This window comes from Thunnus thynnus, chromosome 6, assembly GCF_963924715.1.
Source record: "Thunnus thynnus chromosome 6, fThuThy2.1, whole genome shotgun sequence".
NCBI classification, from domain to species: domain Eukaryota; kingdom Metazoa; phylum Chordata; class Actinopteri; order Scombriformes; family Scombridae; genus Thunnus; species Thunnus thynnus.
Genome location: NC_089522.1, coordinates 3,381,679 through 3,402,417, shown reverse-complemented (window position 1 = coordinate 3,402,417; position 20,739 = coordinate 3,381,679). Strand labels below are relative to the sequence as shown.

Below are 20,739 nucleotides of genomic sequence, written 5' to 3'. Positions count from 1 at the left end.
CTTGGGCTGCTCTGTGGTCACGGGTGGGCTGGTGCTGTGTTGTCTCTGTTGAGGTGAGAAATGGAAGGTTAGATATAGGTCTATAAGTTGGCTAAGATGCCTGAATCGAGAGTAGGCTTCTTAAGAAGAGGTTTAATTACAGCTACTTTAAAGGACTTTGGTACATAGCCTGTTACTAAAGACAGATTGATCATATGGACATAAGAGGTGCAGTTTGGCCTCCCTGGCTCCCATGGGGTGGAGGACAAAATGCCTCTATCAGAGTAGTTCTCAACCTAAATGAGCTCCTTATGTTCTTAGGAACAAAGGAGGGGTTTGGTCTGAGAGTAGTACTGCTGTGGTCACCATGAAGCAACAAACAGCTGGGGTGAACCAAAAGGGTGTACAGTTTGCTCATTCTCTTAGCTGAAGTCAGTGCAAGCAGCAAAGCTGTCTTGAATGAGAATGCCTTCAGAGAGGAGCGCTCTAGAGGCTCTTAACTTTATCACTCACTAAGGCATTGAGCAATTCCTGCTGGGGGGCAGAGACATGCATCATTGGCTGTTGTCTCCTAACCCCCTGCAAGAAATATTTCATGAGGGGTTGGTCAAAGACAGGTTTGTTGCCAAAACCCTCATGACAGGTGGAAACAGCTGCTGGATACACTTTAACATTGCCGTGAGACAGCCCCTTTTCCACCAGATACTATAGAAAGGAAAGAACCTCTCCCACTGCATATGTCAGGGGGTCAAGTCTCCTTTCCTTGCGCCAATGTTGGAATCCCAACCACTTTGCCTTGTAGAAAGCAATGGTGGATCCTGCTCTTGCCGCCTGGATGGTCTGCACCACCTGTGCACATTTTGGGGATGGACCAGGGCTGCGCTGCCAACAAGCAGTGGGGGAATGAGATGAAAAGGGGGAAAGGCATAAAGCAGCCTCCTTGGCCATGGCATGTGTGCAAACATATTAACCCCAAGGGTGGATCGTCTTGCAGTGTCAGGGAGAACCAGAGTGGGCAGTGGGTGTTGTTCCGACTGGCAAACAGGTCCACTTCTGCTCTCTCGAACTGGTTCCAAATCTGCTGCACCACCTTGGGGTCCAGCACCCACTCATCTGCCAGAGAGCTACCTCTCAACATGATGTCAGCACCCCTATTCTCCAGACCTGGAATGTGGAGGGCTCTCAGAGACAGGAGGTGTTCTAAGGTCCACACCAACAGGGCTGTGGATCAGACTCCGCCCTGCTTGTTGATATAGGCACGTGTTGGAGAATCAGGAGCACCACTTGAAGTTTGGTGGAGGTTGATGTGTCGGTTTTTCCCTGAAGGCCACATACCACCTATCATTCTCCCCAGACAGGTGCCCCTACTTCCCATTAGGGATGCTTATGTGAACACCGCTATGTAGGAGGTCACTCGACCCAGCGGTATTCCTGCCAATAGATACTGTGGGGACCACCAATAATGCAGGTCCTCCTGCACTGATGACAGAATGTTCACCAAGTGTTACTTGTGATGGAATGGCCCGCCGCCATGAGCCCCAGTGCCTGCATGACAGTCAAAGCTGTCACTGCCACTCCCTGCCAAAGTCTGAGGACTGCCTGCTGCAGGGCTATCTGTCTGGGTTCCAACAGAACAGCCTGCAGCCTGACTGAGTCGAGCACGACCCCTAGATACTGCGCCTGCTGGTGTGGCCAGTCCTCTTCCAGTTGATGGCAAAACCTAACCGGGTTAGGTGCAGCACCAGGCTGGCTGTGCAGAAAATGGCTCATTCTCTGGACCTGGCCATGACAATGAGGTTGTCTAAGTAGAAGAAGACCCTCATGCCCCGGTCATGCAGCGGTTGCAGCACCATGTCCACACATTTGTTGAACATGTGGATAGCCAGGAAGTAGCCAAACAGTAGCCTGTTGTACTTGTAGGCCATCCCCTGGAAGGCAAAACGCAGGAATTTCCTGTGTTTGATGCCACCTCAACGTGAAAATAAGCAACTTTCAGGTTGATGATGGATGATGAACCTGTCGCCTAGTTGAACCAGCATGGTTCCAGCAATGGCCAGCATGCAGAACATCTTTCTGGCGATGCATTGGTTTAGAATGTGGATATCCAAAATGGGTCTGAATCCTCTCGTCTTTTTGGGAACCAGTAAGGTAGTAACCCCTTCTGTCTGTCATGAGCGGGAATAATCGAGACAGTCTGTTTCACCAGCCCACCGTGCTCTGTGGTCACGGGTGGGCTGGTGCTGTGTTGTCTCTGTTGAGGTGTTGTGGGAGATGGCTGAAGCAGCAGGGGCTGACAGTGCTCTGCCCTCCCTGCAAGCTCTTCTCCTTGTCGTGGCGTTACAGCAATGCACCTTGTCTCTTCTCTGGTTTGAAGAAGGCAAGAGTGGCAGATGACAGGTCGCTGAAGAAAAGAGGATAGTGAGCAGCAATGAGGCTCTGCTTAAATAATGTGCGAGTGTGCATGTGCATGTGTGTAATTAGAAAAGAGTATTATCCACAGAGTCCAGTAGAGGGCAGAGCCTGTGTGAGATAGAACCATGGTAACAACAATTGCATGACAGGGCAACACAAACTCAATGCTTCAGCTTACATTAACTGCATCAGACTCGGCTTGGGTTCAGACAGAAAACAGAATGCCAGTCGGGTTTGGGTTGAGCTCAGTAACTACTCTCTCTGACTTGGGTCAGATGATCTGGACAGAACTTTGCGGCCTGAGCCACACTCTAATGTCTTTCTATAATGATTCCACTCTCATTGGTCTGACCTATGTCATCATATTACAGATAGAATTTAGTGGCCAGATGGGTCCAGTTTTGTTTCTAATACTTCCAGTTACAGCAGTTTTTACTGAGATCTGCCCTGATGCGTGATGAGTAGCGTTACACTTTAGCGACAATCCAATTGGTTTTATAATGCCAGGCAATTTTAATTATGGAAAAAAGGATTTTACATGATTTCTAATATTACTCTGCCTGTGATTGCCATTTTTATCACACAGAGACAGAATAATCTTCACTGTAATGTGCCTCATGTTCTGTACTCATCAATTATGAAAGTAAACTGGGACATGGTCCAGAATGGGGCACAGATTAAGTTCTTAGCATTTCCTCTCCCAACTCTCCTCTCGATGTCTCAATGTATCTCTGTCCTTCTTTAACTTAATTAGACTTGCTCCCCTACATGTGTGTTTGGGTCCCAATTCAAAACCCAGTTTGTCATCATCAGCCAGTCTTTGTCCAGCTGTTTCATCATTTAGCAATTCAACATCTATCACTATAAAACCACATATCTAACCAACATTAATTTAAGGTGTCCACAATGAGTCATTGTTTTTAGAAATAGCCACAGATTTCAAGAAAATAGCTACCCCACAGGCCCTTGCAGCTCCTTTTTTCACCACAAATCTGTAGTCATCTAGTCTGGTATAGTACTTGCTCAGCCACTGTGCAAGAGTTTTGATTGATTCGACACATGCATGCCAAAAAATGTATTCTTCTCCATGAAGGTTTACCTTATTCTGGAAAAAGTCCAAAGTCAATGCATTATTCATACTAGCCCTGAACACAGAAATCAGTCAGGGATGAGACTCTTGTACTTCTCAAACTGGGCCCTTTTAAATACTAAACATCAGTGCAGTTACATGTCTTAAAGGAGCATTTATGTATTTTAGCACACACCAGATGGAATCAGCGGAATAGGTGTTTCTTTATTGAATAGATAGTGGCTGTAGACTATGAAACCAAACAACTGAACAACACATTCTATATGTAGTTGCACTAAGGTTTTTAAAGGGAGGCTTTATGATTGATTCTGATTCCTGATTCAGTCAGTACCCAGAGCAGTAAAGGTAGTATGCTTTTTTGTGGTTTTAGTAATGATCGATTATTTATTTCTTTTACTAAGATGGCAACACTTTAAACAAGAAATACAAAAGTCTTAACAGCCTAAGTGCTTGCCATTTTGAGACAACAAAATGCTCTTATTCCCTGCACAGACTGGGCCTAATAACTCTAAGGCTACTTTTGCAGTGATGACCCCCCCCCCCCCCCCACATACTCCCCCCATTTGCAAACAAAAAACCCCACACATTTTCCTTGTGTGGATCATTTGGATCTTTATGGTTCTTTGTTCAAGATTATATGGCAGCATCACATATTCAAGACAAACGGGACAGATTTCCCTCTCCCTCTCACTATCTCTACAGGCCAAACACACCACTCAGGCAGGACTTTCAGCTGTATTAGGTGACAGCACAGGAGAGTTTCTATTAAGTTTAAGGTCAGGCTCAGAAACAGGAGGATGTTTGAGCATTTACATATTTGGCTCTTTTTCTATAGCATTTGACTATGGACCAAAAACTGAATTTGATGTGTGGAGACTGGTGTTGGTAATTAAGTTGAAAACAGTGAGGTTTGTCAGGCTTGCCAGGGTGTACTGTCTCCCCAGTTTTGAAGCCTGGACGGAGGAATAAAAGTAAATTCTGTCAGTATTTAAATGAGAGCAGCGTGCTGTATGATTGCAGGTATTGCAGGTGTTTTTTCCCCTTTTCATACAAGGAAATCCATTGACATCTCAACTTCCCAATTTGTTTTGCAAACTTTTTGGGTTCTTCTCAGGTTTATCGTCCTGTATTTTACTGAGAGCTTCCTCCAGTAGTTCTTTGTGCAATCTCTTCTTGGACTTGATGCTTTCCATTCCATAAGCAATGTCCCATTCTTCAAAAGTTGTATGTTCACCAAATGTTAAATTCCTCCATTCTGGTATTTGTTTAATCCAGAGTTGTTCGTGTTAAATAGCCAGCTACTAGCTGAAGCCCTTGGGCTAAACCATGCTAAAGCTGTAGTTACCTACAGTTTAGTACCGGCGCACAAACTGAAAAAACCCACCTATGTCAAAGGTGTCCAGTTATACTGTACAGTTATTAAAAGTTAATCCACACCTTGGAGCCAGTCAGAATTGAGAATTTTTTGTGGCCATGGTAATGAATTACTTTTGTTGAGGCAAGAGACCAGCTTAATTTGTTGGGACAGCTTTGATTATAACTAATTTTTTTATATGCGTATGCTTATATAACAACTTGTAATTTTTTTACCCACAAAATAATATACTTACATACAGAGACGAGGATGGAGCTGCCTGTGGGAATAGACTCTAGACAAATGAGATCCCAGTCTGCCACTGAGCTTTTGATGGACTTCATGAGTGTAGTGCACACACACACACACACACACACTTCAGCAAACACTACATATTAGTATGTCCACCAGGGAATAGAAAACAATAACTGCTAAGTGTTGGCAACATCGTTGGTTGAGTTTTTCTTGACTGAACTCACTGTCACTTGATGAATGCCTAAGCTGTACTTCACTACCTGTAGAATGTCTTACCACAAAATCGTGAGACAAGAAGAGGAAACATGTGAGACCCTGATGTAATCTCACCTGACATGCATACAAATTGACACTCAAGTATCTGTTAGCTCTCTGTTGTGTAGTTGGCCTATCATGCAGTGATAAGTAACCCTTTCAACGTTGTACAAGACAAGCTTCCTGGGATGTCTAAGTTTGGAGCTGGCACCAAAATAGCAAATCTAAGTGAACTAAGATGTTCTTACAGTAGTTTCTCAAAATAGCCCTGTGGTGACAATAGAGGCATACATTTTAATTTTCTGCAGTATACTGTCTAAAAATTGTTGCACGGGCTAGAAAGGTTTGATTTTAAACTGGATTTTTTTTGTTTGAATTCTAGAGATGACGTCAGGGTTATTTTAAGATGTTGGTAGTGTAACCTCTACTTGTTATGAATTAACCTAAGTGCCAAATAAATAGTTACACCAATATCTTATGTATAGGCCCTTCAAGGAGAATGATAAGTAAGACACCAATTCAACTTAGTGAAAATAGAAAGAATGAATTTATTCCACATGAGGAAAAAATATAAACCAAGGTTTACCTTTCACATATTACTTAGATTTGGCCACTAATAATAAAATAAAAATATATATACCCCTTTAAAATAAAACAGTACACCAATTTAAATGTATTCCTTTTTCGGAGCTCCTCAAAATATTAAACCAAAAAATAAATAAATAAATAAAGGAAATTAAATTGTCTACCCTTCAGTTCTTTTGTTAATACAAATAAATGGAAAATAAAATTCCCAAGGCAACAATTTCTGCCAGCAATAATATCTAGGAATAATAACATCTAATATCACTTCTCAGAAAACACACAGATCAAAAATCACAAATCTTTACAGTGCTTCTGTCTTTCTCTGATAGTTTTTTTTTCCATCCACAGTCATAAAGTGAGCATGAGCTAACATCAATTTTTAAGCTAGCACTGAAAGGAAAACACACTCACCAAAGAACTGTCATCAAAAACATGTCTAATAGTGATCCTATTTCATTCTCTGGTAATCAGTAATATCCCGGAACAAGGTAAGTCTCTTCTGGACTAGCACTGAACTTCAACAAGTATTAAGAACTTTTTCACTCTTTTCCTCTCCATGCTTGATTGTACACACACTGGACTCCATTCCCTTTTTTCTGCCTTTCCTACTCCCCACCCCCCACCTTCTTTCTCTCGCACGTCGCTACTGACAACAGGCTCATTCTGAAGGCGCTTACCGCCACCCTCTGGACTTTTGGTCAAAAGTACAACAATAACTCCAGCATGATATTTGAATGAATATCTGTCAAATGTGGGTGTTAATGGGTGTTACATATGAATCAATGTGTATACAAAATCAATGAAGGTTTCATTGTAACTTTTTTATGCCAAATGCAAATAACTATAAACAAGTGGAGTTAAACAGTAAAGTTTAGAGTCTGTTAAATTTATTGGGGTTAAACTAGGAAAGTAGAAGCAACAAATCATGACACTAGCCATTACTATCATGAACTACATTTGATACAAAGAGGATAAATGAGTGTATCACCACCTTATTGTGTGAATTTGTGTGATATTTATGACTTGAACCTCATTCCATGGCAATGACAAGCATACTGTATGGAACAACTTTAAACTAAACTTGAGTTGAATGTGGTAAAATGAATGTTTTGTGAGACTGATATTGGTGGTGTAGTACACTAGTTTGTTCTCAGTCCAAAATCCAGTCTCAAGATGTTTTTAATGTATAATCTCAAGCTTTTCCCAGTCTCGATCAGTTGGCTTTTTTGGATGTGTTATCACTGTGGCTCTAGCAATGTCGATCAGTCAGTTGGTTTGTCCACCACTTTTGTCTAGATTGAAATATCCCAGGTATTGGCTGGATTGCCATGAAATGTGGTTGAGATATCCATGGTGCCAGAAAGATGGATTTTATTTACTTTGGCGAACCACTGTCATTACCTCTAGTACCATCAGTAGGTTGACACTGTTGGCTTTCAGTGAAATCTCTTGACAACTTTTGGTAGGATTGGCATTCATGGTTCGCAGACAATGTATCGTAACGACTTCAGTGATCCTCAGACTTTTCCACTAGCGCCACCATAAGGCTGACATTTGTGGTTTTGAGTGAAATTTCTTGACAACTATTGGATGGATGCTATTTCACAGACATTCATGTCCCCTCTGGATGAAGAGGGGACATGAATGTCTTATCTATGAGATAACTTTTGTGATCCCTTAACTTTTCATCTAGCACCATCTTCAGCTCAAAAGTTTAATTTGTCCAAAACTTTGGTTTATGACTAAATACCTGCAGAGAACCCTCTTATCAGCCTCAGAGCTAGATTGTTTTTACTGCTAGTTAGCAAATATAAGCATGCTAACATGTTAAACTAAGATGTTGAACAAGTTAAACATTATACTTAGTATACAGTTATGTAGGATATCCTAAGGTTTTAATGACATCATGAATTGCCTTTGGGTATGTGCTTCATGGCTAGGAGGCAGTTGATTATTTTACCCTGTAAGGCCTACAGTTGCAAAATTACAACAATCACTTTTAGCTATCCTAAAAAAAATCTGTAAATGTTTTTTTAAAGACCACATTTACCTAGTCATTTCTATTGTTTATCCTTGCAATGCTATTATAGTAAATGTGTAAATAGGTCCGGCCATCTGGCCATGAACTCATGCTACCTGCAAACTTTCTGTAAAGCTCATCTCCTTGTTTTATTGGACTGGATGTGTCAAGAGAGAAGTAAGTAAAATTCCTTTTTTTTTTGTGTGTGATTATTACAATGTCTAGAACATGTAGATACTTAGTTATTGTGCAGTACATTCATCAAATTTGATTTTGAGCTTGTTATGTCTGTGTTGCAATTCTACAACTCTGGGTGAGCTTGGTAGTCAAAATAGTGTGTGCACTTTACACATTACATGGGGACATTGCGCTTCTCATATGTTCACATATGGAAAAAAAAATACTGATAGAAATATAATGTCTTTGATGATTCACTATAACTAAGTTCTAAATTTGTTTTCTCTGTTAAATTTTTGAGTTTAGACAAGAATTGAAGAAATGAATTAACTGTTTCTGGTCGCAGTATTTGAAACTCTATCTGTAGCAGAAACTATATCTGTATCTTATCAGTTAAAAATACATTTAAGTGATCTCGGGCTTTTTTCTGGGCTTTGTTTGTTTGCCCAAATAGGTGCCTGTTGCATTAATTAGGAACAGGTTCTGAATGTTCTGAATGTTTTGGGGGATGGTTGTTGCATTGTTTGAGGACAGGTGAAAATCGTCCTGATGTGGGGATATAAGTGTTCTGGGGGGATGCAAGTATTCCTTTAAGTATGATAAGTAGAGAGCATGATAGGCTAGTCCGATAGTATTGTATGAATTTAGCGGAATGTGTAAATCGGATTAGGGTTAGGGTTAGGTTTGATTATGTGGACATCGAGCCCCAACCAAACAAACACACCATGCCTTGTGACAGGTATCGTTGGCTGAAAAATTTCCCAGTGAAGATGAAGAGAGGATGCTGCAGACACTGCAATAAAGGATACACCAACATGTTATGCAGCAAGTGTGATGTTCGTCTTTACTTTTCAGAGGAAAAGAAGTGTCTTTGGAACTATCACTGCAAATGAACATGGCTGAGCACTGGGACGAAGATGAAATTCAGTTTTGTAAATACAAATTTATCCTGTTTTTTTCATTAATGAAATGACTATTCATAAAAAATATGACTGTTGTGTGATTATTATTCATGATGTATACTGTTATGGGGCTAAGTAAGAAGTCAAACCTGCAAATTAACCTTTAGTTCTTCTGTATATTTGTTCAGAGAATGTGAGTACAAATACAGAAATTCTGCTCCCAACTAGGGCCAATGTTGCAATATTACATTTCCTGAAAAACGTACTAAAATGTGAAAAAAAAGAAAAAACCCTTTAACTTGCAACATCTGAAAGGTGAAAAAAATGCTCATTTTTTTTCTATATTTGGGCTTTACAGGGTTAAAGCCTCTGTTTTAATTAATTTTGAGCTTGTAACAGTGATGATGAATAGTCATAGTTTGGAAGATTGCTGACTGTACATGAAATAAAAATTTTTGGAAGATCCCTTTTCCACAGCAAGAACCTTGGACTAATTTATCTTGCAGTGGTTACATTTCAGTTACATATACTGCCAAAGATACAATCCAATACATACAATACATGAGGGATTTGATTCATGTATTTATGTACTTATTCAGAGAACTCATGCTGTTTTGGTCTTAATAATATTGCTTTTAATATTAAAATAATTGGTTAACATTATTTTTATCACATTCACACCTTGGACACTTGTACAACTTATCGAAGATACAGATTGGGTGCTGTGAAGGAATTTTAATATATGTATTTGCGAAAGAGGACTCCATTGTTTTCACAGTGGAAGAGAGTGATGCAGATTAGATACTACTAGGTGATGAGGGGATTTGGACAATCAATGGATTCATACTGATTTCAAGATATTATAACTTATTGACTGGAGGTGCCTGATTGGCACCTGATTGGGCTGCAGCACCTGTGGGTACCAGAAGCTCAAAACAAGAGTCAATAGCCACAGCAAAATAAGCTGTTTGACATTGGCAGAGAAGATTTGGCAAATTTTTCATGGGCCCAACCCACATACTCAGCTCTGCTACTCATCCCACAAATGCATGTTCCTTACAAATGTGGCACCATTTAAAAAGGAAATAAACAGGCTTTCCAACGGTATAAGATTTTTTTCCAAGAAGCATTGTTACAACAAAGAAATAATCTACCAAACACAAATTTCCTTACTTTTTGTGCTAAGTTTATATAACAAGGCAGGGAATGTGACAGTTGGGATGACGCTGTTATTGACAAAGGTGTTTTGACAGAAGGGACAAGGAGGACTGAGTTCAGGTTGAAAACAAAACTGTTTGCAGGACAGCTTGACACAGTATACCACCCTGTCATCCAATCACAACTGTATGGATACAATTGCAAAAGAAGTACATGAAAGAGGAGGGACAGACATGGAAGAGGAAGAGAATAAGAGAAGAGAAGTTAAGCACATAGAACATTTATAAATAAATCTTGTTGAAGAAACACAACACAGCTGTTTGAATCAACCATTGATTTCTGCCATTCTCAACTCTGAGCCACTCATTCTGCCTTGGTAGAAAGTGTTGTTATTTTTAAGTTTTTTGAAACACAGGTTAATTTCCCCTTTAATGCTTGTTTTGTGCTAGTTTTGGTCTGTTATTGACTTTTGTATGAAGTGGGTTCTGTTAAAATTGAAAATGCTGTTACACATGTAAGTACCTACTCTAGATATAAACAAATACTAACACATTATTTGGATATGAACCATGTACTCTGAATCGGAATCTTTTGTCGCCTGATTTGCCAATGTGTCACACTTCTCAGAGTCATAAATCAGCAAAAGCAAACTTCTTTGCAGCAGTAACAAGATCTCTGATAGCTTTTGTGACTAAATGCAATTTCTCATTTTGCATTTCTTCCATCTGTCTTCACACTGTTTTCCTAGGGTTTACTTTCCATTTTAAGATGAATTGGCATCCACTTCAGCACTTGCTATCAGGAAAACCAGCAGCTCCCATGAAAATTCCCCAGTACAGTTGTCAGGGTTCTCGCCAGGTATACTTCTTCAGTTGGGAGTAGGGCTGGTAGGGGTATGGGGTTGGGGAGACAGGGCTGCTGAGCCTGAAGCTGCATCTGTAGGGCCTGGCACCACTTTTGGTGGTGTGTGGTGGGGAACTTTCTTATGTCTCCAATCAAACACATTATTCTCTTTCTGTCCACAGTAACACAATACAAATCTACACCTACATTTATAGTATTCGATCAAGTCTGACTGTTAAACATTCACACTAATCTTATGAAAACTGTGCACACTTTGCAAAAAAAAAAAAACTTTGTCCCTTTCTGCATCAATTTTATGTCATATTGCTTTTTATGTGTCTGCTCATTTTTTGGCTTTGCCTTGGTTTCTGAGGCTATCTCTGTTTTCTTTTTGTTTAGGAGCAGTGGTCATAGCCTTTGTGGTCTGCTGGCTGCCTTATCATGCTCGTCGCCTCATGTTTTGCTACGTGTCTGACTGGTCTGAGTGAGTAACAATTCCACTTTGCCTCTCATGCGAAAGGAATTTCCAAGTAGTTTGCTCACTTGATCTCTATAGATACACACCGATGCCACATAGAGTATAGACATACGCATACACATAAGCCTGTACATGCATCATCATTCAGATGCACTGTCATACACAAATGCTCAAACCCAAGTACACACATACAGACCTTCACACTGACACGCATACAGTGGTGTACTGGCCATCAGGCATACTGAGACAAATCTCAATGGGCCGCTGCATTGGTAGGCTGCAGTCAACTAATCTATCAAGTTTTTGTGTGCCTGTCATTTGGGGTGCACATGAGAGCTTGCTGCATGCGTGTTCTGGGACTGAGCTTAATGGCCAATCATAACCAAGTTATATACTATAATCATACTGTAATCAATCCTCACTGACCCGACCCGACCCATCACTTAAGACCATCTGACAAAGAGGAGCAGGGTAGTTACATCTTCCTTGTTAGATTGCCTTAATTTAACATACTCATTCAGATTATAGACACAAATAGGCCTGCACATGCATGATCATTCACACACACTGTCACACACACATGCACAAACCCAAGTACGCACACACAGACCTTCACACTGACACACACATATTGGCCATAGCCATCACTTATAGGGTTATCAGTTAAGAGCGTCTGACAAAGTGGAGCAGGACAGATACATCTTCCTGATTAGACTGCCTTCATTTAACATTCCCATTCTCTTTCTCTCTCTCTTTCTCCTCTAACGATTAGCTCTTCCAAAGTATATACTGTTTTCCTAATTAAATCAGACACCATTTCAGTAAATGGATGTCAGTGGTGGGAAAGCCTCTTTCTTCCACTCTATATGAAGGATAGACAAACTGTATTTGAATGAGGGAACAGAAAATCATATGACCTCTGTAAACACGGTTACTGTAAACTTGCTGCCTATACAGTCAATAAAACAGACAAACCACAAAGTATGTGTGCCTCTTGTTCACTTTCTGGTGCCATAATTTGACAGGAGTTGGTTTCATTATGATGACTCAAATTTGCATATTTTAAAGTAGCATTTCTCTGCTTCCTTTTTTTTTTAAAATCAAACAAAAATCTAAATGAATTTCATTTATATTGTTAGTGTTTGTCTTGGCTTGTATACTTATTTGGTCAATTGTTACAATTCTAAATTTCAGTTTATTTGTTTTTATGTATATGGAATATGGAGTGCTGTTGTAACAGAACTGTCATTTGTCATTAACACAACCAACCCAATGGAAAAACAGTAGTTGGAACACACTCCTCTGTACAGTGTGGGACAAACATAACACTGAATATGGAGGAGCTTGACAAAGGCACTCAGCAGGTGTTGCAATAACATGATTGCTAGATTCCACTCTCTGAGTACAGTAGAAACTTAGGAGAATGATGACCCCCATTCAAAAGGGAAAAAACGTATCAAACATATACAATATGACATGTAACGGTGGCGCACCACAGAAGTTGACAACATGAGTCCTAGCAATGCCAGCTTTCAAATGTCAGTCAACCATGGGCGTTCGTAGCTGAGTGAAGCTAAGAGTATAAGATAGAAGGCCCAAATAAAAAAGAAAAGAAATAAAGAGAACAACATATTTCTATTTTTCTTTTTAAATTGTTTTCCACTCAGAATAAAAAGGTACAGTTATTTTATTGACAAACACAAAATCACCATATACAACAAGTTAATCTTTAACACTATTGACTAATGTTTAATTTTAGCATCAAGTTGGATCCTAATTTTTTCCCACACTTCACTAATGTTAAAATGCCAATGTTAGCAACAAATGCAAATCTTTATAAAAGAATTAAGTTGTATTTGCTGAGTAATACTTGAACACTCACTCTGTGTGGCTTTCTTGGATTTTTTTTTCATTTAACATTTTTTACACAGAAGTTACAGTACTGTACTGTTACCCACTCATTCTGAGCAAAAAGGTGTTACATTAACCTCCAGAGGCCACAAACGTGTACACACAATAGGTATTTTATCCTCTTTCAAAAATGGAAAAAATATGCACATATGTACCCAAGAAACCACAGGGTACAGTATCTGCATGCCTGTTAAAAACAGTGTCAGTCAACTCTCCAGCATGATAAAAGGACAGCCTTCTTCAGTTTCTCTAAATTTCAGATGTAAAAGGGTGTTATTTGGGAAATATATTTGTTCCGCATGGTAAAAGGCAGCAATAAAACAAGGTAGCTCAGTCAAAGTCAGTTGGAAACGATATCAAGAAAATTAGATTAGACTCCTAGAGACTTAAGGGGTGGGCCCAAATACGAATACCTTATTCGGCAAAGCACAAATAGTGGTTTTTTTACGAACATTTATTTTGTACAAATATTTTAAAAATGATTTGTTTTTGGGAAGAAAATTTCAGTTGCTATCTCATTCTCTCTCCTCTGCTCCGCTGTTACATCTATCAGCAGGTCTCAATCAGGGGAGTCACATCCACCTGCTACATGATGCACATTTCCTTATTTAGACATCACTCCCGGAGTTGATAAAGCTGAGCTACTAACACAAGCAAAGTGCTGTCAAGGGACTCTCCATAACCTGTTGTTCCCCTTCTCCTTTCCACAACCAATGTTGTAAAAAATAGGCAATAAATGAAAGTGCAAAATAAGAATCACCTTTGAAGTTCCTCGCACCACGTTACATGCTTTGCTCTCTGTGTTATGGGTGTGTAAATAAGTAGAGGTCTGGCTGCACATTTGTGATGCACTGGGTTTTAGCTCAGTGCAGTCATCTATGATCCGGGAGACTCAAGTTTGAGACCCGGTGTGGGGCCTCCTTCGTAAGATAGTTTATTCATAAACACTTATTTTAACACTTTAATATCCTAAAATTAAAAGCGTAATGAAAAACAAAAACTGTATTTTTACACCTATTTCCACTTTTATTTGAACGCAAATACTAAATACTAAATACTAAATAATTTTGTTGCCTCAACAAATATAAATACAAATACAAATACTGGGCTCTCTGCACATCACTACTGGAGACAGAAGACAGACAAAGCCAGCAAAGGAGTGGATGGGAGTATGTCTACCTGCCTTGCTCACTTGTGGATAGTGACAAGTGTGACTGAAGCAGCCTCCTGTTAGCCTGTATTGTTTTTTCAGTAATGAGACTTTGCACTCGCCATGCATTGTGTTAGTTAATGTGTGTGTATAGACTGGCCCCTCACAATAAATATCAAGTAAAAATGTGTGCATGAAGGAGTGTTTGTATTTGAGACAATAACAGACACAGGGCTCTGTTCTCCTGAATCAGTGGTGCAATGCAGATATCACAGAAAATACTGCACTTTCCAGGGTGTTCAGGGCATTTCCACTGAAATTTGCTAATTTTGTGCCAAGAAGCACCCGGCACAGATGGACTTGGATTGGGATTAAGAGGAATCAGTGAGTGTTGTAAGGGCTGGGAGCAGTCATGACCAGTGAAGTGGGTTGCTTTTCTTTCCTGGTAATAGTAGTCCTCACTGATGAGTTCATGACAGCAAGCTCGCTCCGCAGTCATTCTGCCACAAGAGAAAACTGACTGATGTCTGTGTGCACAAAGCACTGAATCTCCATATTAGAAAATGCTGCGCCTGTGATCCACAGTTTGCTCGACACCGTGTGTAATTATAATGAAAAATGCCTCTTGCTTGAGGGATTCCTGTCAAAGTCAAAATTTTACGAGTGCAAGAACTAGCTCATGGCTCATGTAACATCCTCCATTACATAAATAGAGCCCACAGAATAACCTGAGTATATATAATGAAAAGGTCATGTTAAATACCGTCCGTTATCACTCTCAATACTACCCTCATTCATCTTTAATGGTGTCCCTGTATACAGACAGACACATACATCATTGACTTTATGCACACTTCAGTGACCCTTGTCTATGGCCCACAATTCTAAGAGCAGAAAAGATCAATACACCAGATTCTAGTAACTGAGATGACGCTTGGGAGTATCTACACTATGTGTTAGGATATATTGATGTGCTGTAACCTTTTGCTTCACAGTTATTGTCTGTTGTTTGCCTGTGTGAATTTGGCCTATCTTGTCCTCTTATTTCTGTGTCACAAACCTGCCTACTTAGTATCCATTCATTCTTTATTTCCTGTGCACATAAAGATTGGATATATATGCTATATGCTATTTATGCAGTGCAATGCTTGAAGTTAAACTGAAATTAAAATTCAGTTTTTCTCAGAAATCAGTATATATAACCAGAGTTGTTTTTGACTTGTGTACTTATAATACATCATTTTAATTACCAAAAAGAAGATATTTTAGGTTTATTCGATTTTCTGCAGTGACAGCGACCCCTACAGTGGAGTTTGCAGTTTATACTCCAGCAGAAGATTGTTAAATTAAAGTAGATATTGCTAGTGTGTCAAGGGGGAAACAGTACAATATTTGGTTCTGATTGACAATGTTGGTACAATGTTTGGGGGCAAATATTCTCAGTCATTGCTTAGTCCCATCTAGCATTCCTTGCATTACTCAGTGACTCTGCATGTCAGTTACCCTGTGTTTCGAATCATGACACAGATTAACTAATATACCGAGTGTTGAGGTTACAGGACTACCTATTACTATGAGTTGAAAGCCTGGACATTTGCTATAACCACAACTGGACCCAAATGATAAAATGATAGCTTATACATACATATAGTTGATATACAGCATTTAATTCTGAACCAGTGACAGGATGATGGAGGCTTCAGGGAGGGGGAGAGAGACTTAATTAGGCTATTGCTGTCTTGAATACTTAAAAAGTCGAAAAATTTTAAAACTTATCACTTTGTGAGAATTTTTGGAAATTTTCTAAAAAACAAAAAAAATGGTCATAGCCTGGAATATCGCTGTGGGAGGGTGTACATCCATTATTTTCTGAAATCTTGTTTTATTAAAAAGAGAAACCTGCTTCACAAAGGTGTGTGATCGAGAACGGCAGTTAAGTCTGACAGACTGAAGGGATACTTTGTAGTATAATAATGCTAATTCCTTATTGGACTACAAATAAAACAAATCCTTCTCCCGCACAAGATTTACACCCAGTTGCAGTAGAGGTCTCCTTATGGTTGTCTATGTAGAGAAAAATCAGTATCCCCCTCAGACAGCTGAAGCTTGGATCTGTACAATATGGACTCCAAAAGCTGATCTTACTCCACAGTATGCATCTGTTTAATTCCAGTTAAAACGTTTTCTTCTTACTGTAGCTTTGGCAGCATTACTATAGAAAGAGGCTGGCAGGCTGGTTGTGGAACAGCAAGGCCTAAAATGAGCAATGACATCTAAAGAGATGATTAGTGGTTTAGTGTAATACATACTCACCAGCAATTAGTACACACCAGGCTCTCTGGTCCTCTTAGCCTGACGATTCACATAAATTCTTAAAGTATATGCTCAGTGGAATAAAGCAAGACACAATTTCCACTCTCATTGTATTATATATTCTTTGCTGTTATACACAATATAAAAATTATACACTTAGCCTTTTGGGGACTCAAAGTGATATTCAGGGTCCCTGTGAAGCCAAATTATCTACATTCTCACCAACTTTCAATCCTGGTGTATATTACATCACCTCAACCGGGTTCAATCACTAACAGCAGCTAACCACTAACAGTAGCTTACAAACTGTCGGTTTGCAAGACAGTTTGTAAGAGATGTATTCATTGACATGACCTTTCTAAAGACCATACCTCTTTTGTGGTAACATCATGTATTTCAACTAAAAATGCCAGAAACTATTTTTCTCTATCGTATGTGATAATTGTTTTGCCTTCAGATGACTTGTACAGTACATATAATGTATGAAATTGGATTATTACTCATTATCAAATTGTCTATACATATAATTTACATACAATTTTGTATTTGACAATGTTTAAATGTCAAATAAAATTCCATAAATGAATATATAAAGGCCTGGTCACTGATTACACGCAGGGCTAACATTAGCTAGAAAACAGCTTTAGCTGCTGAGCTAACCACTAACACACTAGGTAGCTGTGAAACATTCTAGATCTAGTCAATCACATTAACCGAGCTAACTAGCTTTCTAACTGACAGTATATGCTTGGTTGCTTGTTTCTAATGGGACAATAAGTTCAGACAGTATTATGAAAGACAGACATGTATTAAGACATACAGAAATACTCTGCTTGGAACAATAATGTGTACAGAGCCCGGGAGGAGCCATGGAGAAAAAAAAACTAATTTGTGTTCTTGATGTAGTAATTTGTGCTCTCGATTGAATTAACTATTTTGTGACAAGTGACAAAGAAGATGTTTCCTGTCAGTTACTGATCCAAGCCAAGCTTGATCAAAAGCAGCCAGGAAGCGCTCCATGGATGTACTTAGAGAATATAATACATAATATATATTAGGGGTGGTGTCGAATCCAAATATGTTATTGGGCAAAACACAAACAGTGGGTTTTTACGAATATTTATTTTGTACAAATATTTTAAAAATTATTTGCTCCTGGGAAGAAAAAAAAAAGTATATATATAAACAGCTGGTTTTCCTCATGTGTGCATGGTGGGTATTTTGTGCTCCACCTGCTCCGACAGTAGGAGAGAGAAGGGGAGAGAGAGTACAGACAGAGTTTCCAACACAGCCTGATTAAAATGTAGGCAAAACCAGAGGCTTTGGGCAAAACGTAGCACATTGCTGCACGACTATTTTGTTTTGATTAGGTTCTTTTTCGCTTAACTGGTTTGCGTAGTTACCTTATAATAACATTACTTGTCTTTTGTTTTCCTGTTGGACCTGCAATATCTGAAGTGCAGTTTGTTTGATGGGGAGGAGGAGCCTGTTAGCTCTGGCAGTGTAGTACTAGCTCACTGACACACTGTGCTCACTGATCAGTCAGCCTTTGTGTCACACAGGTGCAGATATCATACTGGAGAAATAAAGCGCCATTTATAGCTATTCTTGCAAAGTTGTTGTGCCACTATTTCAACTTAGAAGACGTAGAGCTTGTTTGACCGGGAGGGAATTAGGCTAGCATTCGCCTGTTAACCCTGTAACTTAGCCTTTATTGTTGGCAGTATAGGTCTACCTTTTGTGTGATTGTTTCACATTGCATCAACACTTGACAAGAATTGAGATATTTTGCATAGCCTTTTAGGCTGCTCTCTTCTTTGCAGACAGCAAGATCTGTAGTTAGGTCCATAGGTAGCAGTCTATTTTTGACCACTCATTTGCTGTCCCACAACAACACAACTCCTACCCCATGGATTTGGAAAACAAAATAGAGGAAGATGTGCATGCTGAGCCTACTAAAGTGCTCCCCCAGCCAAAAAAGTGCTGCCTGGAAGCATTTCACAGTCAGTGCAGATCCAACCAAGATGATCTGTAATGTGTGTAAAAGTCAATTAGGCAGAGGCAAAGATATTAAACATCTGTCAACATCCACATTGTACAATTACTTGCATTTCAAGCACCCTACCTTGGTATCCACCCAACCTCCCACAAGTACCAAATCAACAACACAGCCATGTCCTATCCTATGTTTATATTCTATCTGTTCAGTATCCTCCAGTCAGGGTGGGTGGTGGTGGGGTTCACAATGTTCAGACAGACATTTATTAATTAAAGCTGCAAGCAGCGATGAACAGTCCCTTGTGCCCCATGCATGTTGGGCTGTGACGTGGTTGGTGGGTCTGCACGTGGACTTCTTCATACGCAGGCATTTTTTGGACATTGAATGAAGTGGTGAAGCTATTTAGACTAGAAAACATCCACAAAGTAACAAACACACCTGCGAAATAAAGGCATGTTGTAGTTTATGTTGTTGAGAATATACTATGTAATGTCAAGCAAACCTGATGATGTGTGTTGTAAGGCAGACTTCCTGTGCACAGTAGGTGGCACTATGAGAAAGAGACAATATGGAAGCATAGCGAGATTGTGTCTAAAACAAATTAATTTCCTAATTTTTATCAAGTCTATTTTTAGAAAAGGAAAGACTTCTAATGCACATGACCTGGTCAAAGTTTGATTGAAATGTGTACTGTCAGGTGTGGAGAGACAATAAGTAACTGCAGCTGGACACAGAAAAATTCTCATATATTTGAATGGAGAGTGTGAGCGAACCCACACCTATTTGAACATTTACTGCATCCACATAGTTTTAGATACAAACTTCTTTTGAACTTTATATGAGTCACGAGACTTTGACCTACAAATCTTGAATTTACATGGTTTTTCTATCTTTTACTGTTTTTGACATATTAGAGTCTGAGTTTTAAAGTATTTTCTTGCTCCTCCTGTGATTTTATAATGAGTGTGTATTGCGAAATGTGTCAGAGCACTGAGGGAGTGACATGACGAGGAGCACTTGGAAAGGAGTACACTTCTGGTGAAACATCCTCATAAATCCCATTACTTTGGCCAAATCTTACATGGAAAATCATATTTTAGTAGGAAATTTTGTGGCGAATCCATTGATACAGGTTTAAAAGTGGTCAGACTTATAGTTAAGTTGTCAGAAGCCTCTGTTTGAAACAAAATCCATGCCTCCCCCATTGTTTTACATTGTAAGGGGTACATTTGATGTGATGTGGCACTGCAACTTTCAGGGCTTATAAAATCCAAACCGTTAGTGTTATTACAAAGTCTTTAACAACTTTTTCAGCACAGTGTCAGAAGTCATCCATTAAAGTTTGAAACTGATACCATTAATGCCCTCGGAGGAGATAGCATTTGTTCGGTGGCCAAAATTGAGGCAAAGTCTTATATTGACAGGATAATTGCAGACTTCCTGTTGGATTTAGGTCAGGGGTGTCAGCATATGATTTGTAGGTCTTGATTAGATGAATAATTGAGTTTTGGTTTGATCTCTCTACGACATTGCTACGGGCCATGGTGGCCATTTTACTTACATAGGTGGTGCTAGAGAGCACATTTTGGCACTTTGTGGGTTAATTTTTACATCTTATCAAATTTTGACCTGATATGCGTGCCAAATTTGGTGAGTTTTTGAGCATGTTTAGGGGTCAAATTTAGGTCTGAAGTGGTAGAATAATAAAGAAAGACAGAGAGAAACAAACACACGAAATACAACAGGGCCTTCATCCTTTGGGCTGGGGCCCTAATTAGGCCAAATTTGGCACGCACATCAGGTCTGGTGAACAATTTGATAAAATGTAAACATTGAACCCCAAAGTGCCAAAATGTGC

General features: G+C 39.4%; 1 protein-coding gene across 1 annotated transcript in view; it reads left to right on the top strand.

Annotated features, from left to right (window-relative positions):
- Positions 1–20,739, top strand: part of ntsr1 (neurotensin receptor 1 (high affinity)) — a 94,559-nt gene that overhangs the window by 68,002 nt on the left and 5,818 nt on the right. The window contains exon 3 of the mRNA XM_067591325.1: positions 11,430–11,514. Within this exon, the coding sequence (XP_067447426.1) occupies positions 11,430–11,514 (85 nt within the window). The remainder of the gene's footprint in view (positions 1–11,429; positions 11,515–20,739) is intronic.